This window comes from Coturnix japonica, chromosome 3 (assembly GCF_054131305.1).
Source record: "Coturnix japonica strain WE chromosome 3, WE-NBRP24, whole genome shotgun sequence".
Classification (NCBI taxonomy): domain Eukaryota; kingdom Metazoa; phylum Chordata; class Aves; order Galliformes; family Phasianidae; genus Coturnix; species Coturnix japonica.
In genome coordinates this window covers 95,959,930-95,987,034 of record NC_140665.1, presented here as the reverse complement: position 1 = coordinate 95,987,034, position 27,105 = coordinate 95,959,930, and the positions used below count along the sequence as shown (strand labels likewise).

Genomic DNA, 27,105 nt, shown 5'->3' with positions numbered 1-27,105 from the left:
CAGTGGTGGTTTCATCACTCAGCAGCTTGTCTAAGGTTTCCCAGGGGAAAACAAAGCGAGACTAAACACAGAACGTTACGCTGATTATGCAACCTGCAGCTGTACCCCCAGCAAACCAGATTTCCCAGCTGACAGACCTAGTAACATACACACTTCATACTTTTCTTGCCCATTCTTCCCATCAGCATTTGCCTGTTGATGGTAACACGGATAGAAATACCAGAGTTGGCCAGGTATTACTGAGTGGGTTGCTGCTACTTTTTAGTAGTAGGTTTTAGTAATGAATGTTCAAAGGATGATGCTTTTCCTTTCCAAGGAATCTCTGAGCGCTTTTCAACTTGAATTACGAATCTCCCTCTTGGTGATTAAAAAAAGTGTTATTTCCATTTTCTAAATTGAGGAACTTAAATTGTTGCCTAAAGTAAGTGTGAACCATCTACTGCGTGGAGTTCCTCTTTTCCTTTACTCATTTTCTTCATGTTTCCCTCCAGAGACAATTTTTCACCTCAGTTTCTTCCCCTCTCTGTAATAATCCCCTCTATGCAACCTGATGTTGTACGCAGGTTTAAAACTGTTTTCCCCTTCCTCCTTGGCTGTGTGTTCTTTGCATAAGTGCTCTACAGATTCAGGTAATAACATACATTAGTACATTTTAAAGAGCTGTATTTAAGTAGATAGGTTTGAATTGTTATTTCCATTTTATACATGTATGTGTGGGTGAGGAGGATTAGTCTGTAGGTAGGTTAAAGAACGCAGGTGTCTCGTGTGCTTCTGATGTGGGGTGTTAAACTGGAGAAAGGCCATTTTGCTGAGCACTGTCTTGGAAACTGCAGGGTTTGCCTGCTGCCGCATCACTGTCAAGTGCTTGCCACCACTTACCCCTGGAAGGAAATGAAATGTGGCTGTGTTTAAGGCTTTTGGCAGGAAGAGTCTACATAAACATTTATCAGCAGCCATATGGAGAAGAGCTGGCTAATAAAAATGCATCTTTCGGACGGCTCTCACAGAAGCACTCCTCGGCTATTAAAAATGATGATGGGTCCAGGTACATTTCCAGTGACCTGCTGTTAACACAGTGTATTCTGCATTAGTACTAAACTGCCAGCAGTTGATGGTGCTATGAAACATGAGAGAGGATGCTCAGACCTTTTCTTTCAACTCAGTTCCACAGGAAAGAGCACTCTGGCTTCTCCCCACACAAACTGATGGTGAAAAGCTCTTGGTCTTGTACTGCTGGCTGTCCACAGACTGAATGCTTAAAGACACAAAGCAAGCAATCAGATGTGGTAAATTCTTCTAACAGGAGTTCTTCCCAAATCCATCAGTGAAGAGGTTAACACAGTGCCAGCACCATGGGTGCTTCTCTGTGTGCCCATACACCTGATCACAAGGACCCCTGTGTGCTAGAAGAGCTCAGTCACCCCCTGCTCACTCACCAGGAAACTTCTACCCAGTGCAGGACCTGATCCTGGCACTCAGCCTGCCCTGCTAACTAAGCTACAAATTAGCATCATACATAAATGTTATTTATTTCTAATTAATTATTAAGGCAGTATGGAACAGCACTCGAGAAAGATCATATTGGTATGTATCTGGCTGCAACACAACCCTCCCTAAATCACGCTGAAAGCTGATTTCTCTCCTGCTATACAGCAAATTATGTCAGGCTTAGTGCTGGTACATAAGGAGAAAATTTGTTACCCTTCTGGAAAATCAATGGGCTCTTGGCAAACTGGGTTGGGAGCTGTTAATCATCCTGAAGGCACCATCTGCCCATGTGCCAAGGCACAACAGGGGAGCCACAGCACTGCCCGCAGGAGGGCAAAACGCAGAGAGGACCTTCCCTGCAGAGCAAGGGTGGGCTGGGGAGCCTGCAGCCAAAGCCAGGGAGCGCGGCTGGGTTGGCAGAGGGCACAGCTGAGGTTGAAGACCTGGAGATGCATTGGGGAGCAGCTGGTGCTGGCCAGCGTGGCCTGATGGGCTGGAGCTGGCTGCTGGGCCTGGGGAAGGGACCTTCCTGCCATTGCTTGTGGCTTCTGTGTCTCATCCAGACCCAAACCCAGCTGGGGGTCTTCAGAAAGCCACACCAGCTCCCAAGAGCCGCCTGGTGAGCAAACGCTAGTGACCAGTTTGTTCCTGCTCAATATTAATCAGCACTTTCCTGAATCCCAGACATGGCTCTGTCTGTGGGATCTCATCTGCGAGGTTCAGAAAGCAGCAGGAATTAATTCAGCTTGAGAGCGTTGGATGACTCAGATTGCTGTGAAAACACCCCAGAGCAGAAATGAGACGTGGGGTAAATTCCCCCACAGGATGGCTCTCTATGGACTTTAGCTGAGGATACATTTAATTCGCAGGAGTGAAGAAAATGTTATTTATACTTTCTAAGTAGCGTTTTAATATGAAATATTCAAATAGGTAATCGGGAGACTCTTAATGGGCCGCACTTATTGAAAGAGGTTTTGATTTAAATTCCTCAGCCTTGGAGTCCCTGGCACATTTCTTTTCCCCAAACGAATTCCCAAGCTGGATTTTCCTATTGCTCTAATGTATGAAAATCAGATTTCTCTGAATAAACACGGCAGATGACACAGTGCTGATATTGAGGTGCAACCCACCCTGTGCTCCTGCCGGGGAGTGTCTGGAAAAGCAGGATGCAGCTGTCAGGAGTGCCCTGATGAGCCTAAAACAGCTTCTGGTGCAGCTCCCGGGGATGGGCCCGAGTTATAAGAGCCCCTCGGGCTCCTCTAACTGTGCTGCCTGCCTGGGAGAGGAGATGGAGGGGAAGGATTTTAAATGCTGAGCCACACAGGCTGCTGCTCCAGCTCTCAGTGCAGCGGTATTTCATTGCAATCAATAAACATCTCATCATAATTTCTGGCATAAAGCAGAGTGGCTGTAAGGAAAACAGGTTTCTTTCTCACCTCCTTCCCCTGCTTTCTGTAGGCTGCGAAGCATCACTGTAGGTAAATGCACCAGGGCTTCGGTGTTTTAAGAGGGAGATGAGGGCAGGGTCTGCAGGAGGGCAGCAGGCCACAGTTGGGCCATCTCAAGGCAAGGTCTTGTGCTGGAAGTCACAGCTGGATTCCATTTGCTCCCCTCAGCCTGCTCAAGTTGAAGCTTTGTGCTTCAAGTGTGGCAGATAACCACTGGGTTAGGGTTCCTTGTTCTGTGACTGTGGCTGTTCCTCTGCACCCAGACAGGGCTGCGTCCTCCACCTTCTCATAGAATCATAGTATCACAGAATCACAGGACAGTGTGGGTTGGAAGGGACCCTGAAGATGATCAAATTCCAGCCCTCCTGCCACAGGCAGGGCCACCGACCTCCAGATCTGGCACTAACCCAGGCTGCCCAGGGCCTCATCCAACTTCATCTTGAACACCTCCAGGAATGGAGTATCCACAGCCCCTCTGGGCAGCTGTTCTGGCACCTCACCACTCTCTTTGTAAAGAATTTCTCCCTGACATCCAAACTGACATCCAGCCACAGGCACAGGGGAGAGGTGGATGCTGCCAGGGACTCCATCAAATGTCTGCCACTGCCATCTGCTGGATTGCACTCCTACAAATACATCTCTATGACTTCCATCTGCCAGAACAACACCTGAGCTCCATTGTCTTTTGCATGGCAGGGCTCTTCTGCACAGAGTAAGCTGGATGAGGGAGGGGGCAGGAGGAGGAAGGCTGAGGGCAGAGGAGAGACATCTCGATGCTGAAGGAGGCTGCCTGGGAGACAAGCCCAGCTTGTCCTCCTAGGAGAGATGCTGCAGCACTCTGTTCATCCTTGTGGCCATCCTCTGGGCCCTCTCCAACAGTTTCTTTCCATCTACTTCTCATGCTCCTGTTCCTCAGCTCACTCATTGACTGCCATCTCGCAGTACAAAGACCAGAGCACAGCCCATGAAATTAAACAGTAGGAATTGATGACCGACCTTTAGAAGACAAAGATGGCCGTTTATCTGTCACACACTCAAGCCGTACTTTTGCTGCTTAAAGGACAAATTTGACATGGTTGCTGTATCCTCAGAACAGAGGGGATGTTGCATTACCTTTGGTATCACTGCATAACCACCCACACGTGTATTGAAACCTCCCATCCAAGGAGAGATGAGCCCAGCGCTGGTTGTTGGTTGGTCCGAATTCTATGGAATTCTTTTTCTGGTGTGCAAAAGGAAAGAAGCACATCGACTCACTGCATTTCAATGTCCATTTTATTGTAATCACCTCGCCGATCTGTGAGCTTTCAGCATCCTGTTTTGGCACTTCAAGCACCCGTGCCTGTAAACGCTAGGCAACATAAATAAAATCTCGTTACAGTAATATCTACAGAAAATGAAGTCGGTGCAAAATACAATACCTGCAGCTTCTCAGCTTCCCTATATTCATACATAAGCTGGTAATACATAAAGGCTGCCTATCCAAAGTGCAGAATCTGTTTGCACAGAGAGAAAGGATGCAACAGTGGCGATAACTCCTCTCCCACAAGAACTACGTGCAGACAAGACAACCCGAAGTTTACTGAAGTATGCAATGATAACTGGCCAAATCCATACAAGTATGTTCTGAGACAGAGAATGGACTGTTGTGACTGCACCTGAGGCTGGAAGGAAGAAGGGAAAACCACACTCCCAGAGGGGATACCTGAGCAGACAGGGTTGTTTTGCTGTGAGCACGTGTGCCCATGTTTTATTTAGTGGAGAAGCACCGTGGTCACAGTGGGCAGAGCTAGGTGGAAATAGCTACGGGCACTGCCAAGAATGGCTTAAGGTCATACTGCAGGATTAATGCCTCCCAGCCAGTCTCCTACTGCCCAATGCCTTGAAATGTGAGAGCTGCAATTTAGATCTGCTCAAGATGGACAGCTGAAAAACACGCATTTCTTTGGAATCTGTAGGAAATGTGCTGAGTTGAAGCTGAAAATGAGAAAAACAACTGCCCAGATTTTAAGGAATCATGAGAAATGATGGGTCCAGTCCCTTCCAGCTGAAACGTTTTGGTGGCACTTTAATTCTATTCATTCTCCCTTACAGAAGACTGCTTTCTGAACCTTGAAAAGCTAAGAGTTGGAATAAGCAAGGAAGGACAGCAGCCATACACTGGGAGGACATTAACTCAATCCACATCCCTAGAGGTCGGAGCAACTTCCAGGAACAGCTGGAGATGCAAAGTGACCCTCTGTAAGAAGCGGGGGTGCCACTTGAAGCGAACCAGGGGGAAGTAAAGGACAATACCGCTGAGAACGAACAGGACTACGTAGAGAATCTCAATCTGGGGTTGGTCGATGATTGGAGCTAACACCAGGTACACGGCTGCCATCAGCACAATTATGGGAATGATGATCGGGACCTGTGAAAGCAGAACGTAAAGACTCATGTAATCCTTGGCCAGCGTGGCTCTGGACAGCCCTGAATCTTGTGCAGAAAGCTTTTTAGATGAAATCCTGAGGTATTATCCAGAAATCAGTTAATCCAGGCATCCTGTTTCCCAGATCACTCCTCCCATGAGGCTGAACAGCCCTTCAAGAGCTACATGCCCTAACCCCTGGTCTTCCCTGCCCTCCCAGACCTGAACATGCAGACAGTTGTTTTAGTGCTAGATCTGCCCTTGCTCTTCAGACCACTTTGCATCCAAAACCTGAGCTACACACAAAACCCGCATCGGTGTACACTAATCGAGTCTTAACACCCTTGAGCCAAAAGGTTTCTTCACGTGTTTGCAGACAGGTGGACAAGGAGCCTCAGAGACTATTAAATAACATTATAGAATCACCTGCTGCCTGGAGGAACGCCAGGAAACCCAAGAGGAAGCCTCAACTCATGACGTCAGGAGAAAAAGCAGATAACTAACTCCTCGTGTCTTTCCACTGAGCTAATTAGTGGGGAGCCCTGACAGAAGACTTGAGCCATTCTGGCCATGTCTTTTTCTCTTAGGGAAGGCTCTCATATCTGGGCCATCTAGCCCACCACCACCATGCCCACTAACCATGTCCCTCAGTGCCACATCAACCTATTTGCTTGAATAGCTCTAGGGATGGTGCCTCCACTGCTCCCCCGGGCAGCCAGTGCTCAGTATGGTTACAGAATCTGTAAGCAACAAACCCCAGTTTTTTCTCGTTCCTCAGAATGCCATCTTATTCCTTTGGATGGTCAAGGAAAAGGGTTGGGGGTTCTATGTTATTACCTTACCTTGTAAGCTCTTGGCAGGTCTGGTTTCTTGATTTTTAAATACAGAAGACCAGAAATAGTCATGCCATAGAAAAACCATGTAATAAAACTGGAAAGAAAAAAAAAAAAAGGCATTACATTTGGGGTGAGATCAGCCAACAACGTCAGACCCATTTTGCATGTCCCAAGTCCACATATCTTCAATTAAAAAGGATAATATTGATATAAATTTAGTAGTTCTTGCATTCGTTTCCTTTCCAGCACAAATAATGAAAAACTCAGAATGATCTGAATGTGACAGGTTTGTTTCAATATGAGGATGAATCACATCCAGTTAAGTACTCATTCAGAAGCATTCGTGCATTGCAGAGATACTGGTTCTTAAGTTCTTCTCTCCTCCTCCCTCATCAACATTGGTGAGGAAGCAATAACTCACGTTCAAAACAGTATTGAAAGAAAATGCTTCTCCAGAATGTCAACACCCAGCAGAGAGAAAGGCTGCACCTACCTGAAATAGGTGACAATGCTGGTGAAGTTTCCTGAGATTATCATTATAAACGACATCGCAGATGTGAACAGCAGCGCAGGGGAAGGCGTGAGGCATCGCACGTGGGCCATGGACAAGATGTCAGGCTGCGAGCCAAGCAGAACGTTGTGTTGTCATGTTGTGGATTATTGCTCATCCCTACAGCTGATGGGGGCAGTTCTGCCTGCAGCCACATCCACTCTTACTCATCAAATAAGCACCATGATATAAAAGCTGTTCAGCTGCGAGGAATGTAAACATGAAAACCCTCCCTCCCCCAGCAAGGACATTTTGTGTCTCTCTGATTTCACAACAAATTTGCTGGGTTTAGACAGACAAGACGAGGTTTTCAAGCTCCCAGTGTGACAGATGAAGACTGAGTCAAATCAGAGCTTTCCTGACTGTCACCGGGAAACCAGCCTGGCCTTGTCACAGTCCCACTCTCCTGCCCTCTGTCACATCGCTCTGAGACTTTTCCAGCTCTGAGTGGAAAAGCAGATGACTGTTCCCAAAATACACTTTCAACAAATGCAAAGGAAGATTGGTTCCAGGACATGGAGAGAATGATTGGCTTCTTTACTTCTTGGTTCATTGGGAATATCTAATAGAAAGTTTGTTGATTTTTTTTATTTTTATTTTTTTCAGTTTTTATTCTTATTTTATTTTTACTGTCATGCAGGTTTTTCTGCTAGGGCTCATTCTGAGAAAAAGATCATCCAGCAGCAGTATGACCCACAAAACCATGTCCCTAAATACCACATCTGTGTGTTTCTTGAACATCTCCAGGGACAGAGACTCCCCACCTCCCTGGGCAGCCTGTGCCACTGCATCACCACTCCTCCTAAGAAGAAATATTTCCTGATACCCAACCTGAACCTCCCCTGGCACAACATGAGGCCATTCCCTCTTGTTCTGTAGCTGTTACCTGTGAGGAGAGGCCAAGCCCCACCTCACCACAGCCTCCTTTCAGCGAGTTATGGAGAACCATGAAGTTTCCCTTGATCCTCCTATTCCCCAGACTGAACAATTCCAGAGATCATCACCACTAAGGGAAGACACCAGTTCAGTCACCACCAACAACCTGGTCATTTATATACGTAAAATATCCCCTCCAGTGCCAAAGGAGCAGAGCTGATGCAGAGTGGTACCTTTTGCCCCTTTGAAGAAATGCTGGATGGTGTGGGGAGGAAGAAGCAAAGCAGCAGCAAGCTCCAAGGGAGCACTTCAAAACAGAGGAGGCTGAATGCAGTGCAGCTCAAGCACCAAAAGTGGAGCCAGCTTCCAGATGTAGCAGAAGTATGCAGATGTGTGTATGCGTACTTTATATGTTTTATACATGTGTTGGTGTATGTGTGAACCTAGTGGGAACATATGCTCAACCTTACTTTCAGTTGGACCTGGGCTGTGGGGCTGTGGCAGCCTGGGCACTGCTAGGCCACTGGATCCAGCCCTGCCAAACAAGACTGATTAGAAAACTCATCTAAGGAAGTCTCAAGCATCAGTGTCACCTTGCAATTGCTCTGAAGAATATAAAGTTGCTGAAAGCAAACCAGACCTTTTTGATTCCTTACCATATGACCTTCCCTTGCAGCAATGTAGCACACGCGGCCTCCGCTAAAGAACGTGCCATTGGATGAACCAAACGTAGACAGCGCCACTGACAGGGAGATGAGCCATGCCCAGCCAGCCAAGACTTTGTTCCTGAGGTGGGAAAGAATTCATTGCATAACATAACATCCAGCTCGTGAATATACCAAATATTCATCCTAGAACCCAACGAGTCTCTTCATTCCATTATTCTCATTGAATGTTTTTTTCCAAGCTTTTCTACTGATTGAAAGCCTTCTCCCCACTCCCATCATAGTTAGTTGCTGGGAACTTTGCCTTGTTCAGAACAGGCAGCTTTTCTTCCTGCCTGGTATATTTCCACTTAAATCTGTCCACACCACTTCAAGGGTGGACAAAGCTGTCAAACACACAACACAAAACTCAGTGTCGCATGATTCCCACAGGTACCGCATTTAGAGCCAACTGAGTAAGAATGGAGAATGCAGAAAGACTGTTATCAGCATTGGAACTGTAAGGCGTTAAGCCATACATACCCCTTTCCAGAATCACTCATCCCAAAAGTTCAACAATCAACATCTGGGCTTCCCAAAATTATGGCAGTTTCTCCCGTGCCACGATGACTTCACAGTTTACAACTTTATAGTTAATAGTTTACAAACATAGTTTAGAAGTGCACTATCTGGGTTACAGGCCTTCAGGATTTGGGTTATTAAGCTATTTGCCAAAACCACCTCCTTTTCTCAAGAGGAATCAGAATCTGAGCACCTCCTAGGATAGCAAGACTCCATCACTTCAAGTCAACAGTGTTTCTCCCTAGCAGTCTAATTTGCTTGAACTGGTTACAAAGCCTTCAACCTCATTAACTTCCTCTGTACTTTCTTTCTCACTATTCCCAGTTAACAACCAACTTGTGAGCTCCCTCACTATCTAAAGGAGAGCTACAAGGAAGACGGAGACAGGCTCTTTAGCAGGGTCTGTGGCCATAGGACAGGGGGAAATGGTTTCAAGCTTAAAGAAGGTAGATTTATGTTGTACTTAAGGAAAAAATCTTTTACAGCAAGGGGGATGAGGCACTGGAATGGGTTGCCCAGAGATGTGGTTGATGCCCCATCCTTGGAGATGTTCAAGGTTAAACTGGACAAACCTCTGAGCAACCTGGTCTAGCTGTGGATGTCCCTGTTAATTGCAGGGGAGTTGGACTAGATGGCCTTTAAAGGGTCCTTCCAACTGTAAGGATTCTATTAATCTTACAGAGGAATAAATGCACTTAAGTGTGATGCGTCCTCCTCTGGCTTCTTTATGCCTCTCATCTCCTTCCTCAATGGCCCAAATGGCTGCACCTCCTGTCGCCAACAACAGGGAGCACACCGTGTCCTCAGGGCTTCAGGGTGCTGCTGAGCTTCCTGTACTTCTTAGTTTTGCTTTTGGGGTGAAAAGGTGAATCAGGAAGGAAAAAGAGATGTGTCAAAAAGGAGGGAGATCACAAATTCGTTGCTAATTGGGAGTGGTGAGAAAGGAAGTGTAGAGAAAGTTCATGAGCCTGCAGTTAAGTCAGGCTTTGTAACCTCTGCAAACAAAGCACTGGACCTTCAAAAGCCCTTGTTTGTAATGACATGACATGCTATTAGAAAACACATCTGGCAAGAGCTCATTTAGATCTTCACACTGAAGATATTGTGGAATGCACACAGAGGCAAAGCTGCTGCTGACTTTTTAGGGAGAGAATGAGCAGCAACATAATCTCTGGATATAATGTGTCATGGTTTCTGCCAGACAACTTACTGGGGAGATTGTAGATTCTGTGTCCTAGAAATACTTAAGATTGAAGCTGGGTGTACTGGTGGAAGAGCACCTGGCTCAAAGTCACTGCTGCCTCACGAAGGTCCTTTCCTTCCTATCCTAAAATCCTTGTTGTGCACAGAGCCTGTTCAATACCACCAAACTGATCCTGTGGAACAGTTCAGGCTGATGGAAGGTGCAAGTAGTTTGTAAGCAGATGGGGAAACTGAACCAACACGCTTTTGTCTCACCCCTGAATCACTGCCACTGCATTTGTAGGGCAGCACGCTGTCCTCTCCACTTCTCTGGAAAACATGGGACAAATTCCACTCCATGCTTGGACATACATCTGTACTGGGCTTACATGAGAACAGCACCTAAATCTCCCAACATTCAGGAGAGAACTTGTGCTTTGCTAGACCACACGGGCTGTGTTACCACAGGCAGAGCTCACCCCCAAGTGACGGCCACAGCTCCTGAAGTCAGCAGCTCAGATGGAGTCATGGCTGCGAAGTAGCTGACATTGACCAGCAAATACAGGCATGTAACCAAAGGAATAGCGATCATCACCGCTCTGGGGAGGGTCACCTGGGAAAGGGATGACAAGAGCGTTAGATGCAGCATGTTTATGCCTTTGTTTTCTCTTTGCTACCACCCACACTGAACTGAAACATATTTGCTCACAATACATTTCCACAGAATACGTTCACAGAAAACTTATACCCTGATTGAGAAGGAAGTTGTTACACCCATCTCCCATATTAGGTTGTACATTTCAAAAGCTGTTCCTCAAAATAAAACAAATCATATACAAAACATCGTGCTTCATAGATGACCAAGAAGTCTGCTGCACACTTGCTGGTTATTTTCATATTGGATTATTTGCTGCTTATGGCTCCTGATGTGCTTCATCTCTGCATGAACATCCGAGTGAAATGAGTGAAGTACCAGTGTGTGCTGCATCCTATGTAAAAACACAAGGGAAATCTGCTCCAGGAAGGAATTGCTTATTTCTCAATGACGGGATACTACCTTTGAGCCTCACAGGCTACTTTAAGGCTCACCAAAATCATCAGCCACTGCTTTGTGCAATTGAAAGCACCAGATAAGAGCACCTAGTAGTCATCTCAGAGCAATTTTATATCTAAAAAACGTGAGATATCCAAGCAATTTTATATCTAAAAAACATGAGATATCCATTTTTATATTCTCCACTCTTACTGTAGGATAAGATATGGCAACTCCTTCTGTTGTTACCTCCACCCTGTCCAGGTCTGAATATCAGTACACACAGTCCTGTGGGAGACAGTGCCACGTGATTCTAGGATCTTTGCTTCCATTTAGATTAATATTCAACTGTGCATTTCCATTTAGACTGTAAAATCTTGCACACTGCACTGGTAGAAAGTGCAAGCTATCCTTGCTGAGCTCACACAGCTTGACAATGCTGTGGTGTCCCATTTGTAATCTGTATGGCACAGGGAGGGCTTATGTGAGATGCAAGTGAACTACTTCAGTGCCTATAGCATGGACCAAACAATGCCTAGAAAGTACATGATTAAACAATGCCTAGAAAGAACAGGATTAAAGATAAGGGTTGTTCAGAGGCTTAGATTCCCTTATCAGTGAGTCTTGGCTTGCTCTGAAGTTCCCCTCCATGCAATGAGGAATGCCAAGTGTTTCCTGTAGAACACATTACAGGTGAGATCTTTTGAGGAATATGTGGTATTGGGAAACCTTCAGCAGCAGGGTGGCTGCAGCACTTTTCTGCATAAATCTGGGTATCCAGGGTGAGATGCTCTGAACTCTGAGGAAACTTCAACACTCAATCATCTAAGAAGCTCTTTTTCCAGCCACTGAGGTCTGGTAGTGCTTTCTTCTGAGTAGGCTGCTCTTTTCCTTTGAGCCTCATTTTTGTTTGTCCTGTCCCATTTCCAGAGACATCCATAGGTGTCCTGCCCCACAGCAACAACAACAAAACAGGAGGAAAGCTCAGCAGGTTTTCCTTGATGCCCTAATCCTTCAGTTACCCATAGCAGCAAATTTGCATAACCACTGGGCTAATACAACACAGCTCACTCACCTCAGGGTTCTTCAGTTCCTCAGTTACGTAGTTCAGGTTGTTCCAGCCATCGTAGGACCAGAGCCCCTGATAAAATGCCACTCCGATCGTCCCGATGGCTGCATTTGTGCCTTGAAAAGCATTCTGAAAGCTCTGAGTCTGCCCCTTGGCAAGCAGCACCAATCCGCCCACCACGATCACCAGCAACGCCAAGAGTTTGGCAGCTGTAAAAATATTCATAACAGACATGGCCAGCCTCACATTGAGGCAGTTGATGATAGTTAGGACCAGGATGCAGGCAGCAGCCGTACATTTGATGACAACCTGTGGGGATGAGCATCCTGGGTAGAACGGCGCGACGGCGTATTCGGCAAAGCTCAGACAGACAGCTGCCAACGCAGCTGGTCTCACCAGGATGATTGAAGTGTAGGCAAAAATAAAAGCAGGAAAGGAACCAAAAATCCTCAAGATGTAAATATATTCTCCTCCAGACTCTTTGATCACAGTCCCAAGCTCAGCGTAAGACAGGGCTCCAAACGTGGCCAGCAGACCACATGCTGCCCACATGAGCAGGCTGCTGGCAGGGCTCCCCATGTGATGCAGCACCCACTCAGGGGACATAAAGATCCCCGAGCCTATCATGGTTCCTGCAATTAATGACACCCCGCTAATCAGGCCGACCTCTTGTTTCAGTGTTAATTTCTCCCCTCCTTCACTCAGATCTGTGGATGAATGAGACGAATCTGTCGTTTGTCTTCTCCTCATTGTGGACCTGTTGGGAGATGTTTCTTCAGAAGCAATACGGAATAAGACTGAATCATTTGAATAAGAACTACCTGAGGTCTTGAAGGTTAAGTTAATAATTATGAGAGTCACAGTGTTAAGAAGTGGACGTGCTCTTCCCCTACTTTGCATTCTTCCATTCCCTGTCTTATCTTACCATTTTATAATCGTACAGATCCTGCCAAGTTTGATTATCTTTGACTATCATTGCAGTAATGGCAATGGATTGTGCTTGGCACTACCTGAGTCATGCAGCACCTTACCAGAATGTGCCTCTGGTAACATCTTTGATTTATACTTCTAATGGCACCTGAAGCAGACCTAAGATAAGGAAAATCCTCATGCAAATCTGTACTTTATTCTTTGGCTTAAAGTCAAGGATCAAGCACCTGCTTTAGTGCCGAATGATATTTTTGCTCCCCGTTATAAAGTGATCAAACCAGCCTGTCACCCAGCCCAGCTCAGCAAGGAATATTTCCAGTTCCTTCACCAAAGACACAGAAGCATTCTGCTAAATCCAGCCCAGGCTCTGCTTTCTTGCAGAACAGTGGTGGGAAATTCTGGCTTTTTCAGATTTCAGGAAGCACAGGAGAAGAGTGAAGAGGCAATGAATACATTCTTATATGGGCCCTTTTTGTCAGCATGTCTGAGGTACGCAGATTCATAGCAGACCACAGTGTTCAGAGGATGCTGTCACTGCTCGTCATATACACTGAAACACACACGCTCAGGAGAAGTGCAGCGGCACACACTTTTGGCAATGCCTCGACCTCCTACTGATCTAACAACACGTCAGGATCTGGGGAGGCCTCTGCTGGAAATCAGGATTGTTACAAAGCATGAGGGTGTATTTTGTGATCTGTGACATGTGAAGTACTGAGAAGGAGGAGGTGTCTGTACGGATTCCTTTTGACATAAAGTAAACTTTACCGACTACAGCTGTGAAGGAGACTTACTGTCCCGGGTGGTCTCTGCCAGCCTTCTGCTGTGATGAATACCAGAAAACGGGGTTGGGACCTTCCTCAGCACTTCCTAGACACGGCAGACCTTGATTCTTTAATCCTCCTCAACCACTGGAGCTTAAAAAAAAAGCACGAATATCAACAATTACTTTTATTGTTTGTCTAAGAATTTCTTCTCTTTCCCTGTTTTATTTTGGGTTTTATAATTAAGTTATGTTCTTAGCTTTGCAGTTCTCTATGGGAGAGTCTTAAGCTCTTAGCAAAATTCATGCACCCACAAGGAAAAGAAGGTAAACAAGTCATCCAATTTCTCATGTTAAATAAAGCAAAACAAGTTTTAACATCAAGTTTTAGTTCCTTCAAAGATGGGGGGGGGGGGGGGAGGGGGAGGGAGGGGTGGAAATAATAAAGAATTCCCATTTAAAAATATAAATCTTATTACCAGACAAAGAAGATCATTAGAAAAGCTTTTCCTTTTCATAAGGTGTGCTGGGAGTCATTCCTGACACCAACTGCCATGTCCCAGTCATTAAGAGAGAGAGCAACGACCAGATTCGCAAATCCCCTCAGTTAGATTAAGGTGAAATGACGTTCAAGGTCCAAACACAGCGATCAATTTTAATGAGAATTCCTGTAACACAATTACGAGTATCGGCACTCTCACAATTACATCTAAGCTGTGCTGCTAACCTATGTGACTCTATAGGAAATCGAAATAAGCTTTGTGTTACTTAGCAACTTTAACAGGAGGAAAAGGAGAGAGAGACAGACAGAAGTAGAGATCACCAGTCTGGGTTGCAGCACTGCTCCATCCAGTGAAGGTCCCTGGTCTGAAAGTGTTCACCCAGAAGTTCCACCTGAGCTGCTCCTGAGCACTTTTTGTGCCTGCTAGGTGTGCGGGCTCCATACAACCAGCACATCCACAGGAAAACCTGCATTATCACTGAACAGGGAGTTTGAGCCAGAGCAAGGCCATCCTATCTCCCTCGCCACATCCTTGAGCAGGTCACCTATTGTCATTGTGATGGTCTTATCTTGCAAGTGTCTGAGGCATTTCCAGGCATACCATAGATAAGGTGTTTTCCATTGGTCTGCTGTACCAACTCACTCGAATTTACAAGGAAACTGATCCCACCTTGATTCTCAAAGCCATTCATAAACATTCTCAGCTGATCAAGGCATGGCTTTCAGAAAAATGAAAGGTTACTTTGTCTGTATCAAAGACTTTAAGTCTCCCTAGAAAAGGTGTGAGTTCTAAGAATAAACGCACGCTCCTTGTACTGCAAGGGTGCAAATTAATTCATTTTGAGTTAATGGTTTGCAAAGCGCTTGAAAAGTTGAAAGCAGGCATCCCAGTAATGCAGAATATTTCAGATTACTGCTACTGAGTGACAGTGCTTGTCTTGTTAACTGGTTTAACTATCTGTAGCGCAGTCGTTTTACAATTAGGCAACTCTAGGATCCTTCAGAGGTCTAAAGATCCGAGGGTTTCTTTCTGCACTACAGACTACACAGACTACTTATGTGTGCAACCATACGTATTTATCCATACTAATCATATTTGAAAATGTCTTCACAGAATACAGCTAAATCAATACTAAAATAAAATGTACTGTGACTACAGATAGTTGAGCATCCTGGTCAGGTTAAAGAAGTATTTCAGTAACTGTGCCGTTGTAATGAAAAAGTTTCTCTTCTAAAGTGTAAATGTGAAGGAGCTGAGAGGATCTTTTCAAACCTTTATGGTTCTGGCTCCCAGAAATAGAACTAGATGATTTTTGAGGTCCCTGCCAACCTCAGCCATTCAATGACTCTAGGAAATAAAGAACTTCTAATCTAGTGCTGTAGAATCAGAATTTCTTCAAACTTGATAATGTCTAAAAAAATTTCTGTCAGAGCGCTCAGACAGCAAGCATAAATTAATGGGGAGGTCAGTAGCCTCAGCCAGCTCCTAAAGGGAGTCTGTTTCTATTCCTATGATCACTGTCACTCAGTTCTATCTCCTACCCAAGGGAATAAAGACTATAATTAATAAGACAAGAACCTGAGGCTACTCCTGTTGCAGCTAAGACAGTCTGACTGCTCTGGATTTTTTCTTCAATTGACTTCATTCTTTTTTTGAATTTTTTTGATTGGGATCGGCAGTGGGGAGTAGGCGGCCATAGAAAGTGTATTGGCACCATTATCAAAACATTTCTCAAGATTGGATATGTAGAAACGTATCTCGCTGCTCCACTTCCATGTATATGAGCAGGATTAGAAATTAAGTACTGCTTTCCCCTCCTGGGGAATGGCAAAACTTTGTTATCCAAGCTGCCATGTAATACGCCTGCTACCGAAGCTGCTCTTGCTAGTCACATACCTTTGACATTGCAGTGGCTGGTTGCCATCTACTGGTCTCTAAGCAATAAAGCAGTTTTGTCCAGTGCATTGCAGCTTACTCTACTTCAGGGATTGATATCTTGCATTACTTTTTGAAAAGGAAACTTGCAGCAAATATTAGTTCTTAAATATTAATGCAACATAAATTGAAAGCATGTTGGACTCATGAATGAAAACTGTCCTTAATGTCAATAGGGATGTTTTTGTCCCAGCAACAGAGAACTCATTCAGGATAGAGAACTCAACCAGCACTTTAGATGTGGGTTTCATGGCCTTCTCTACTTGAAAATGTGGGAAGCCAGAAATCCAAGTATGCCCTGTTCTCCAAAACGTAGGCTTTTAGTTGTGTTTGCAGGCAGGTCTTGGTATAGAATCAAAGGATCATTTGAGTTAGAAGGGATACTTGACGACCATCTAGTCCAATTCCCCTGCAACTGAGCAGGGACACCTACATCTCCATCAGGTGCTCAGAGCCCCATCCAGCCTGACCTTGAATTTCTCCAGGGCAGGGCATCTGCCACCTCTCTGGGCAGCCTGTGCTAGTGCCTCAGCATCACCTGTACTTGTGATATAAGCAAAGATATCTGTTGAAAGGAGGGAGGCAACAAAAGGTAGGAAAGTGGAGCTCTGAAATAGGTTCTGAACCCATAAGAAAAAATGGGGCAGAGAGAAAACATGTCACATGTGCGCTATGTGGAAATAGAAGGAAAAGTTGACTCACTCAGAAGTGTCTGCCTGGGGAGGGGGTGCCTTCCAGGAGCCCAGCCAGCAGTACTGCTGGCTTCCAGCTATCAGAGCTGACCTGCACTCAGTCAGGGTCCGAATGGTGAACTCCAGGCTGCCGCTGCCACTCAGTAAGACCTCAGCACATTCTGCGACTGCTAAACTGAAATACTGGCTTTCGTTCTGCACGATGAAGTGTTGCACGTTCTGCCAATCAGATACTGAACATTTTGTTTCGTTGTCTTAACTGTGTTCAGGAGGAAGCTGTTGGTGTTGTACTGTATGTTCTGTGCTGCCCAATGGAGCTGTACACTGGGCAGTAGCACTCTGACTCCTCCATGTTGCGTGGTTGTAGACTTAAGTGAAAGAACTCATATAGAAAATAGTAATGGAGTAACACAAAGCAAGAATCATAGCTGAAAAGAAAATAATTATCCCTTTCATCAGTACTGGTCCCACTGCTGCATGCAAAGGTCAGGACTTGTTATTTAAAGTTTATGTTATAAATATCAAATATAAATAGACAATATAATTAAGAAGATTTATAATAAAATTAGAAAAGAGAATTCTGCTTCTAATCTGATTAGAGTAGCATTCTGAAGCTAAACAGGCAAATAAAGAATGTGCTTTTGCCAGTAGACGCCGCATACATTGGAAAGCAATACAACCACAGAAGATCCCAAGAGACACCCAGACAGCAACAGGAGAGTCTGTGTGTAGGTGTTCGTTCCCCAACCCGGGGGAGTGCTGACAAAACAACACAAAACAAAGAGAAAAAAGCAACAGCTTTAGACCGATGCTGGCTCCAAGATTCCCCATGTAGGCACTGCAGACACTTACTGTACCAATACTGTTGTGTTGCTGCATTTACTTTCACCTGTTCGCATCCACATTTCCTGATTTAATGTGGTGACTCAACCACCTCCACGGGCAAAAATGCATTCCTACATTCATGAATAGGTCGCACTTTCCCTAATACTAAATGGTTTGTTATTTCTAAAACAAACTTTTACAGCACTCACTTGGAGTTTCAACTATAACTGTATATTCACTGTGTTAGGTATCAATCTGTAATAAAACAGTGTCATCTCTACAATTCTTATTAAATATACCATAATGTTGCAGGTCCAAATCAATCCAGCTTCTCTTAGATTCAAAGGGGACATAGTGACTGTGTGTATATAACTCAAAATCTTAAAGAATTTCCCAAAACCAACCTTGTATCACAAGCGACATTCCAGGTTATACCGGCTGTTAGAAAACAGCCCAGAGGACCGGTTGAAGTGCAGCCTGTTAAATGAATTACAGCCTTGTGTTTTACACCCATATAAAGACTATTCCTGTACTCAGTGCAACCCCTGCACTTTGTGCCCGCTCCTCCTGGTCAGCTGCAGCCAGGGAAGGCATCTTCCTCCCGGCAGCCCAAGTGGCTGAGGAGCTGCTTGACCATCTGGAAAGACACTCAGAGAAACACAGCCAGGAAGGAAAGTAGGGTAACGTGTCTTGCAGCAGCTCATGGCAATGCTGTAGGCTGCCTCTCTGCCTGTTTACCTTCTTTTGGTCGTGCTGTAAGTGCAGGGTGGGGCGGGGTAGGCTTATCCCTACATCACACTTACTGCCATCAACACGTGGGACGGGTCCATACTGCAGTTCCCCAGCACTGAGCGGGGTGTCCATAGAGCCAAGCACAGTGCAAGGGCAGGCTTTGTCCCCATGTGCCCAGAGCATTTCATGTGTGGGGTGGGCATGGGTGTGCCAGGGGCTCCAGGCTGGACCCGGGCACCAAGGAGGTGATTTCCTAGGAAAAGCTTAGGCAGAGATAAGAGGGGCTCATCCTGTCTCCATGTCTGTTACTGCCTACCTTCTCCAAGAGCCAAGATAAGGGTTTAATTTTAACAGCCTATTTAATTATAACCTCACTTTGACTCTGGCAAATGTCAAGAGAAAAAAAAAGAAAACAACACACATTTGCCTGGAAAAATCACATAGGTGATGATGCTGTGCTATATATCTCTGACTGATGCTTTATGAAACTGTAACGAACATCTTTTGCAGTTAATGTTTCATCTCGTACAGCTTTGCCAATAGAAAAACTAATGATCTTGGGAAGATAGTGATGTGTTGATACTGTAATTGCTCCCATCTGTAGCTTTGGTTAAAGTTATAAATAGATATGAATAAAAGGATGAAATGAATTACCACATCTTTTCTTGGGCCTTACAGGGGAAGCATGTGTGGGAGAGGGGAAAAGAATCCTACCAGCTTATAATTCCATTTGGTATTTTTATTTGAGATTGTATGAAGAAAAGGACTGTGCTTAAAGGTTTGCAGGATTCATTCTGGTCCCAGATTGCAGCTTCCTAATCGCCCTTGTTGGTGCTGCAGTCAGCTGACAAATTCATGGCATAATGATGATATTCCAGAATCCCTCTGAAGTAATACTGCTCTCTTAGATGCCATTTAATAAATCCACGGATGCTGCCTTCCAGTTTTCACCCCTTAGCCAAACTGAGTGGATAGGGACTTTTATTCGTGCATACAAACTTCCTGTTTTGCAATCCACGAATAGGACGTATTGGGAGGGGAGGAAGAAGTTTTCCAGCTGAACTGGATTCCTGTCTAGATCCAGCTGAAGCCAGTAGGCACAGCGAGCTTCAGGCTCTGGGGTGTGTGGGCTGGTACCTATTTTTCCTGTGCCAGGGGAAAGGGAATTAATGACACCACTTTGAACAGCTAATCTCTGCTTCCCACTTGCAAAGCTCTTTGCCCCCAGTGTTACAGAACAGCAAAGGCACAGCCGGCTGGATGGTGGCTTCTCCCCACATTCACAGAAAAACAAAGAGCTGCTCTTCCTTCTCACCCTGCCTTTTCCTTCTGCTACAGACACAGTCACCCTTTGGGCTCCCACCCCTGTGCTTGGGGTGTGGATGCAGCAGCGGCTGTTGGGCCCAGATAGGAGATTAGCTGAAGGCAGGAGTCCTCTACTGCAAGAGGGGAAGAGCTGATTCCAAAACAGCATTTTGCAGTGTCAGAAAATGCATTATTTAATCTCAGTGGCTTTTCTGTTTTGTTTTGCTGTGTGTTTAAGTTACTGCCTAGGAAGAGGAATACATTTGAAACAGCAGAGGTACCTTAAAAGTCTGTAAAGCCTGCAGATGTAGTTAAAGGTAAGCCCACATATGCATGAGCACGCTGCCACTATTTATGCAACACTTTATGCAATACACGCATAACTTTGACACCTACTTTTTAGTGTTACAGCACTCAACCATTTTGTTTATTGTCCTTCTCGAGTCTCTTTCAGTCATTGTATACTCACCGTGCCGTGCCTTATTGCTCTGAAGGCACATTTGACATAGAATATATTTTGCTTTCTTACCAGTGGGTGTGTCTTCACAGCAAAACAGCAAGCCAGAAGGGTGGCCTTTACCAGCTCTGAGCTGATATGCTTGTGCTGTATTTTGGTATTCAAATGATGTGTTCAGTCATGCAGACACATTGAGTTGCTTGTGGTCAGCCCTCTTTACACAGTAAGAACAAGAATATATAATCCAGTAATCACAACACAAGAGCAAAGATGAGAACAGGAGTCCACAGATGTTAAGTTATGTAAGCTCCACTTAGTGCAGAGCTGCTTCTTTCGGTCCCTATCAGAAGAACCTGCTGCAGGTGGCAGGATGAGTATTGCAGTCAGCAATAAGTGCAGGGGGCACTGATGAACCTGAGAAGAGAGAAGTAATAGAAGCACAAAGTGCTGCTGCAGATATCTGTTCTAGTTTATGCTTGGTACTACAGCTCCTAATTTGTTCGGATGCAGATTCTAGATCATTTGCACTGGCGAAACTTTATGCAACCTAGTTACAATTTGCACAAAACAAATGACTATTACTGTCTTCTTTTTCAAGAGCTCTTGTGATTACTTCATTGCTTGGGACAGTTCTTTGAACTTCTTTACCTTCTATTAGAAATAAGAGTGTTTTTACTCATTACGTTGTAATGTATGAAATGAGTGAGAATCAATGTAATGCTTATCTCCGAGGTTTAATTCTTTGTACTGAATACAATAGGCGATCCTCAGTTTTAAGAGCCACAATCTGCACTTAGCACACAGAGTTTCTGGAACTCATTTCTCCAAAGGAAAGAAAAAGGTACTTCTGTTGAGACAAGAAAGCTTTTTTCTTAAGATACGGGCCAATAGCCACTCTGCTGTGGATGAGATGAACATAGAACTGAAAACCAGCTGGCGTTATCTCTGACTTTGCCACTCCACAGCTATTCCCATTTATATACATGAAATGATGTCATTAGTCACTCCTGTTACAATGGCTGTCTCTGGTTGTTGCAACTCTGAGGTATGTTTCTGAGCCTTGTTTATACCCCAGCCAATTAGGAGGAGGTGAATGACTCAGGGACAAAAGCTGTCTTACTGGTGAAACGAGTGTTCAGTTGACTCCTGGGCAGCGTTAGCAAAGCCCTTCCACGAGATATACTTGCCTGTGGAGCTTCAGGCAGAATTAGTGCAAGGAGATGCTGCAGCAGGAGTTGCATTCATGAACAGGCTGTGTAGGCCAAAGCGACTCTGAGTCAGTGCAGTGAATGACCATGGAAAGTCTGTGTTTGTAAAGCAAAGGTGAGGAAAAAGGATGTGTGGGTGGGAAAGTCCCTCTGTGCAAAATCTACAACGTGTAAGTAATGCGTGAGGCCCCAGGGAGAGGCTGCCTGAAGGGGATGCTGAGGCACTGGGCTACAGCTCTCATCTCAGTACACGCTCCTAAATATCACAGCCACTGCTGGCCTAAAACATGAAATACCAAGGGAGTCCCACAGCCATGCATTTAGCAATGAATCTTGTGGAGGTGGTATTTCAGTATTTTTAATTAATTACGGGTATGTCTGTTGACAAAGTGGTATCCAGAACTGTGCACGAGCTGCCAGATGCAGCGTGTGGTATAATTAATAACTTCATCAAACCAGGACCTGCTCCTGTGAACGCACAAAGCATTCATCTGAGTCAGCACTTCTCGTGGACGTGAAGGTAACAAGGGATGTGCTCAGGGGATGTTCTGCCACTCCAGGGCCCTGCTCTGGAATGTGGACAGATAGCTGTCATCAATTGGGACCTGCAGTGCTGTGCAGCCTGAAGGTGGTAGGTGTCCAGCCCAGAACTGGACACAATATTCCAGATGAGGCCTCACCAGGGCAGAGTAGAGGGGGAGGATCACCTCCTTCGACCTGCTGGACATGCTCTTTTTAATACACCCCAGTATGCCATTGGCTTTTTTGGCTACAAGGGCACACTGATGGCTCATGGTCAATCTGTCGTCCACCAGGACGCCCAGGTCCCTCTCAGCAGAGCTCCTCTCCAGCAGGTCTTCCCCCAGCCTGTACTGGTGCATGCTCTCTGGGAAGGCAAGAACTCAACCCTCCCACAGCCACCACCTCCAGGCACATCAGCCAGTCGGTGTTACTAACTCCGGCCACGCATTTACAGTTTATTGTATGAATGACGAGCCCTTCCCATAACGCTGAAAACATTCCTTGACAAGCAACGGCCGCAGCACCCAAGGGCACAAGCAGCGTCGCAGTGCCCGGTGGCAGCGGCCGCTCTGAGGGGAGGAGGGTTTGAAAGGGCTGACAATAGCAGGACACGGGGAAATGGTTTTAAGTTAAAAGAGGGAAGATTTAGGTTGGATGTTAGGGGGAAGTTCTTCACTAGAAGAGTGGTTAGGCCCTGGAACAGGCTGCCCAGGGAGGCCCCGTCCTTGGAGGTGTTCAAGGCCAGGTTGGACAGGGCCCTGGGCAACCTGATCTAGTAACTGTGTGTGTTTGGTGGCCCGGCCGGGCAGGGGGGTTGGAACTACACGATCCTTGAGGTCTCTTCCAACCCGGGTCATTCTGTGATTCTGAGGGACACGGCGGGCGGCGCATGCGCGCTGAGCGGCGGAAGGTGCCGGAGGCCGCCTCCCCGCCTCCTCCCGGCGCGGGGCGCGCATGCGCTGTGGCGGCGGCCGGGGCGAGCGGCGGCGGTGGCGGCGGGGGGAGCTTGGCCGCGCTGTCGCTGTCCCTCTCCCTCCGCGCGCGCCCTCCCGCCATGTTGTTGTGAGCCCCTCGCGGCCGAGGGGGGGGAGGGGAGGCCGGAAGGAGACGAGCCGACACGAGCGAGCGGCGGGGGGCGGCGGGCGGCCGGCGGTGTCCCACGGCCCGCTCCGGCTCCGTCGCGGCGAACGGCGCCGCCAGCCAGACAGCCCGTGAGTAGCGGCGGCACCGCGCGGGGCGTTGGGCCGCGGGAGGGAGCGGGCCGGCCCCCTTCCCCCGTTCCTCCAGCCCCCTTTTGTCTGCGGCGAGGGAGGGGAGAGACGGAGAGAGGGCGGGAGGGGGGCCATGTTGTGGCGGGGCGGCGCGGGGCCTGCGCGGCGGGCTGGCCGCCTTTGTGTGCTCGCGGCGCCGAGGTGGGAGCGGGCGGCGACGGCGGGAGGGGCGGCGGGTGGGAGCGGGGCGGGGGCTTTGTTCGGGGAGAGCCGGAGCGAGGCGCTTTGTGATGAGCGGAGAGAGCGGCGGGAAGGAGGGCGGGACGAGGCGGATTGGCGCTGCTTCCGCGCCGCCGGGGCTCGGGCTGTAATTGTGTTCGGAGCCGGCAGCGCTAACACAACTTGGGCCGGGCGGCCGTCGTCGTGTGGGGATGCGATACTGCGCTCCCCCAACCCCCCCGTGCCCGTTCTGCCGGCCGGTGCCGTGCGGGGCTTTGTCCGCCGCTCCCTGCGCTGTGTGAGCCGTGTCGGTCACTGCACAACGAGGGAAACTTTTCCCGTCCGCCTTGTCGTCGAACAAAGCGCTCGAAGATCTCTTTTAGTTTCTCTTTTCTTCTCTTTGTTGCCACCCGGTTGAGGTGAGGCTGTGTGCTGCGGATGTGTGCCATACCGATATGTTTTATGTCTACTTACCACCTCACGTTCCCATTTTCATTGATAGAACGTGCTGTTTTGGTACGTTCAGCCATCTCTGGGGCCAAAGCATTGCCAATATATACGGCTGTACCGACATGCAGAATTATTTGCCACCTCCCTGTGACCCGCAGCTCAGTGTGCGCCATGTGAGCACAGACGTGTTGTGTTGGTGGGAGAAGGAGGCGTGGAGCAGGAGAGAGGTGGGAATTCGGCTCTGTACGTTGGGTTGTGTGTGCAGGAACGGCACCGAATCACCTGACAGCTCTCCCAAGTGTTCAGAGAGTTCAGGATCTGGAATTTGGCCCAGCACAGCGGTCAGCAGGCAAATGCCTGTGAGAAGCTGCTTGATAGTGAGCACCTTAATACACGGATGTTAAACCAAGGGAAGCATATAGGATTCAAATAGGGTTGTTGGTATTTTTCCGGCATTAGTTGGGAATAGCTTTTTTTTATTAACTTCTGTAGTATCGTTTCGCTACTTAATGTTTTTCCCCAACATTTGTGGTGTTGACACAGAGCTGAGGTCACTGTAACCGTATCTGATGTCGTGGTTGCTCCCGCACGAGGCTGTTGGCTGGAAAAGTTGGACGTGCCCATGTTGCAATGAGAAGTTATCTGTGCACTGAGGAACCGTGTGTTAAACGTTATGTAGGACTGTGGTGGATCTTTGTGTAACAATGTGTTACACTGATGTGAATAATCCAGTGTTTGTTTGTTTGGTCTGAAGTTACCATCCAGTTTTAAGGTATTGCAACTCTTGCATCACAGAGTTGCTGCCGAAGCTGTCAGTCACAGCTGATAGACCTTAGTCAGAGAATCATAGAATCACCCAGGTTGGAAAAGACTTTGATGATCATCAAGTCCAACCGCAGCCTAACCAGAACCCTAACAACCCTCCACTAAATCATATCCCTGAGTACCACATCCAAACAGCTCTTAAACACACCCAGGGATGGCGATTCAACCATCTCCCTGGGGAGCCTATTCCAGTACTTAACTACCCTTTCTGTAAAGAAGTTCTTCCTAATATCCAACCTAAATATGCCCTGGTGCAACTTGAGGCCATTTCCCCTCGTCCTGAAGTTGTCTTTTTGCTGCAGGTCTCCATGCACACAAGTCCCAATGGAAATGAAGGCAATGTCAGGCTGCCCTCTTGGACTTCACTCTTAGTTTTCACCCACTTTATTTTGAGGTCTGTTTTCAGGTATCTGGAAGCCGTGCAGCTTGTTGCCACGGAAAGCACATAAAGGAGATTTGGGGGTTTATATTTGTAGTTCCCTAGTTCCTCAATCGTACTACAAGGCTGATAGCACTTTGGTTCCAATAGATATATGTGGAGATCACCATGTATCCAAGGAGAAGTAGTTTTTACCTGCAGAAGTTGTGAATATCACAGAGAGGTTTCTCTGGTTGTCACCTGTAACTTGTTATGAGCCAGGAGTTAAATGCTTCGAAAACGACTTGGCAAAGTTCATTTTAATCTCAGCCTGAAATCTTTGTCTCGTGAAAACCCAAACATGCATCAGCACCATCTGCGGAAGTTTAATGTCCATTCCTTTGTTAGGATCTTACATAGCGTACCAAGTTAGTAAGAAGAACTGAAGCTGACGTGCAAGAATGAGATGCATTTCAGATAATGCTTTTTCTGCGCTGTTTCATTTCATAGTCTACAAATGTAGAAGATCAGACAGTGGCTTTACACTTGTGCTGAGCAGCAGAGCAAAAGAAAGCAGGGCCTGGTGCAGGTGGGAGCACTGCTGACACCACCCCCATCACTGCAGTGCCCATCCTGCCCATGTCCCCTCAGGATCACAATGCAGGTGGATTTTACTTCAATGGGCCCCATGGGACACAGTGCTCTTGTAGATGATCGGGTAGTTGGTGTGTTTGTTTTTCATGGAAACACTAACTGTTTGTGTTGACTCCATGGCTTTAAGAAGGATACATGTAAGCTGAGCTACTTTATAACAGCCTGCAGTAATCCAAAGTCAGATAATATTCCTTTGCTTAAAGCAGTTAGAAATCAAACCGTGCAGTATCCTCACAGTTCTCCATTTGGACTTGTAATGTATGTGAGCATTTTGTAGCTCTGTAAGTGCCTGGTTTCCATCAGAAGTCTGTCACACACTTGGGTTTGAGTTCATGCAAAGCAATAGTTGTGCTTTGAGCAGGGATTTGCTTATTACCAGAACTCTAAGGAATAGGTTGCACCCAGTTTTGCTTGTTACACTTGCAGCTTTAAAGAAACAATGTTATTGTGTTGCTGTGTTTTTCCTTTTGCCCTTACCATCCCTTCCTCACATCCAGGCAACTGCACGAGTTCTCACGCTTCTCTCTGCCACCTGCTTCCCATCCCCAGTGGGAGGCAGAGGTACATTGTAAGCAGAGCCCTGGCTTCATTATTGCCTGGGTCTTTCAAAGCATGGCTTCATTCCTCCAGCAGATAATATCGTGAATGGAATGTGTGTTTTCTAGTAATTTGGGGAGGGAGTGCAGGGGAACCGCTCTTTGTCTTCTTGTAGTGTTTCTGCAGTGTTAGAAGTATTATTATTATTGTGTCCAGTTCTGGGCTCCCCAGTACAAAAGACAGGGATCTCTTGGAAAGAGTCCAGCGGAGGGCCACTAAGATGGTGAAGGGCCTGGAGCATCTCCCCTATGAGGAGAGACTTCGGGAACTGGGTCTGTTTAGCCTTGAGAAAAGAAGGCTGAGAGGGGACTTGATCCAGGTTTATAAATAGCTGAGGTGTGGGAGCCATAGTGGTGAGTCTGGTCTCTTTTCAGTAGTGTGTGGGGATAGGACTAGGGGTAATGGGATGAAAGGACAGCATAGGAAGTTCCGCACGAATGTGCGGAAGAAATTCTTTATGGTGAGGGTGACGGAGCACTGGAACAGGCTGCCCAGGGAGGTGGTGGAGTCTCCTTCTCTGGAGATATTCAGGATCTGCCTGGACGCCTACCTGTGTGACGTGGTGTAGGGAGCCTGCTTTGGCAGGGGGGTTGGACTCGATGATCTCTAGAGGTCCCTTCCAACCCCTACAATTCTGTGATTCTGTGAAGTACTGGATGGATGTTCTGTCACACTGTGATTTATGCAGGTTGTGGTAGGAGTTGAACCACTCGCTATTGTGCTCACTAAGTATTGCATAGACAACATCTCTATAGATGAATGTATGCAGTTTTTTATGCATGTAGAGAGATGGCAAAGAACATT

General features: G+C 46.6%; 2 protein-coding genes across 32 annotated transcripts in view; one reads left to right on the top strand and one right to left on the bottom strand.

Moving 5' to 3' along the window:
• Positions 1 to 4,193: 4,193 nt before the first annotated feature.
• On the bottom strand, positions 4,194 to 18,241 carry LOC107312297 (b(0,+)-type amino acid transporter 1-like). Of its 5 annotated transcripts, none has more exons than XM_085542261.1 (8): positions 18,168 to 18,241; positions 13,840 to 13,962; positions 12,122 to 12,872; positions 10,493 to 10,626; positions 8,262 to 8,391; positions 6,673 to 6,797; positions 6,186 to 6,273; positions 4,194 to 5,346 (listed from the first exon to the last, which is right to left on the bottom strand). In XM_085542261.1, the coding sequence occupies exons 3-8, from the start codon at positions 12,863 to 12,865 to the stop codon at positions 5,113 to 5,115; spliced, it is 1,455 nt and encodes a 484-aa protein (XP_085398387.1). In that variant the 5' UTR covers positions 12,866 to 12,872; positions 13,840 to 13,962; positions 18,168 to 18,241; the 3' UTR covers positions 4,194 to 5,112. The 5 variants fall into 5 exon arrangements, with proteins under 5 accessions (XP_085398387.1, XP_085398386.1, XP_015715082.2 ...); XM_085542260.1 differs by lacking the exon at positions 18,168 to 18,241 and adding an exon at positions 16,949 to 17,431; XM_085542263.1 differs by lacking the exons at positions 6,673 to 6,797; positions 18,168 to 18,241 and adding an exon at positions 16,949 to 17,439 and having other exon boundaries at positions 5,123 to 5,346.
• Positions 18,242 to 23,057: 4,816 nt separating this feature from the next.
• Positions 23,058 to 27,105, top strand: part of PUM2 (pumilio RNA binding family member 2) — a 59,805-nt gene continuing 55,757 nt past the window's right edge. For 19 of the 27 annotated variants that reach the window (XR_014944278.1, XR_014944277.1, XR_014944276.1 and 16 more), the window contains exon 1: positions 23,064 to 23,198. The gene's annotated coding sequence lies outside the window, so the exon portion shown is untranslated. Of the gene's footprint in view, positions 23,199 to 23,310; positions 23,400 to 23,696; positions 23,837 to 27,105 lie in introns of those variants that run through there. The other 8 variants (XM_085542254.1, XM_085542253.1, XM_085542252.1 and 5 more) reach the window with 3 other exon arrangements.

What these genes read in the sequence shown, in the direction of transcription:
- LOC107312297 (XM_015859596.3), bottom strand. Translation starts at nt 13,015, where the DNA reads ATGCAAAGTAGGGGAAGAGCACGTCCACTTCTTAACACTGTGACTCTC. An exon ending in AGGAACTGAAGAACCCTGAG is followed by an intron (nt 10,627 to 12,121) that starts GTGAGTGAGCTG and finishes TCCCTTTCCCAG; the next exon opens with GTGACCCTCCCCAGAGCGGT. An exon ending in AGCATTGTCACCTATTTCAG is followed by an intron (nt 6,274 to 6,672) that starts GTAGGTGCAGCC and finishes TTTTCTTTCCAG; the next exon opens with TTTTATTACATGGTTTTTCT.